We start from the raw sequence: 1,140 nt of genomic DNA on the forward strand, positions 1-1,140 counted from the left end.
ATGGATTGTAGCAGCTCCCGCTATTTTCACAAGATTTTCTTCATTTGGGCTCAACGTAGTTAGTCAGGCATTTATTGGGCACATTGGCGCGACCCAACTAGCTGCCTACTCACTTGTGTTTACTGTTCTCTTGAGGTTTGCAAATGGCATCCTGGTAAGCACTCTCTATCTGTTTCTTACTTGAGTTGTCATTTATTGAATAGGTTTTTGTTTTGGCCTTGATTACTACGGCCAGCTTTAGAGTATCTGAGGTCTTAAGCGGATTTATTTTACGAGGTCTCTTTTTACTCAGCAATGTCAATACTCAAAAAAACATAAAAGAACCCAAAATTCATTTCATCTTTAGTTCTTGAATTTCAACAAAAAATCAAGAAGATCCTAAAAAATTTTGAAAACAAAACCTAAAATTTACTTTCTTCAAAACATTTACAAAAATAAACAAACAAATAAATGAGAACAATACTATTTTCAAATCGAATGTTTAGAATGGTAGCACATGAAAAGTTGGGATTATGATTTGATAATCAGAAAATGGATATGGACTTTGTATTTCAAGAAACTAATTTTTGATCTTTTTGAATGAACTAGCATGTAATAATTTTTTTTTTAAGAGAAGAAAGCAAGAAATTTTTTCATCAATGATTTTTTATATTATAAGTTTCTTAATAAAAATTAAAAGGAATGTTACAAATCAAAGATTCTAATGTTAAATAATTAAGCTTTTTTAAGAAACTGAAAATGTAAAAAATTTATTTATTTCTCCTGAAAAAATAATAATGAATAAATTAATGGTTAGACAATATTATTAATTATATCTCTTCAACAATAAGATTACTAAATATAGATTTTTTATGAAAAAATAATTCTTAATTATAGGATAATTAGTGATCAGAGAGATGTCTAATAGGCTTTACTACCATACATAATATTTTGAAAAAAAATCTTTATTAATTAGAGAATTATTAATGAAATACTTAAAAAATGAGGCATTTCTAAAATTTGGGGCTTAGGCGACTGTCTAGTTTGCCTATATTTAAAGCTACCTCTGTTGATTACTGTTTTTTTTTTTCGTGTGTGTAGTATTTGTGCTATTTTTAGTGAGAAAGCTGCAAAAAGATATGTATCATAAATTATGTTCTG

At 27.5% G+C, this 1,140-nt stretch overlaps 1 protein-coding gene across 1 annotated transcript in view; it reads left to right on the plus strand.

The window, feature by feature from the left end:
- Positions 1-4: 4 nt before the first annotated feature.
- Positions 5-1,140, plus strand: part of LOC18045448 (protein DETOXIFICATION 20) — a gene marked incomplete at its 5' end in the record, with an annotated part of 5,722 nt that continues 4,586 nt past the window's right edge. Inside the window, one exon of the mRNA XM_006437212.2 lies at positions 5-171. Within this exon, the coding sequence (XP_006437275.2) occupies positions 5-171 (167 nt within the window). The remainder of the gene's footprint in view (positions 172-1,140) is intronic.

Source organism: Citrus clementina, unplaced genomic scaffold (genome assembly GCF_000493195.1).
Source record: "Citrus clementina cultivar Clemenules unplaced genomic scaffold, Citrus_clementina_v1.0 scaffold_4, whole genome shotgun sequence".
Classification (NCBI taxonomy): Eukaryota; Viridiplantae; Streptophyta; class Magnoliopsida; order Sapindales; family Rutaceae; genus Citrus; species Citrus x clementina.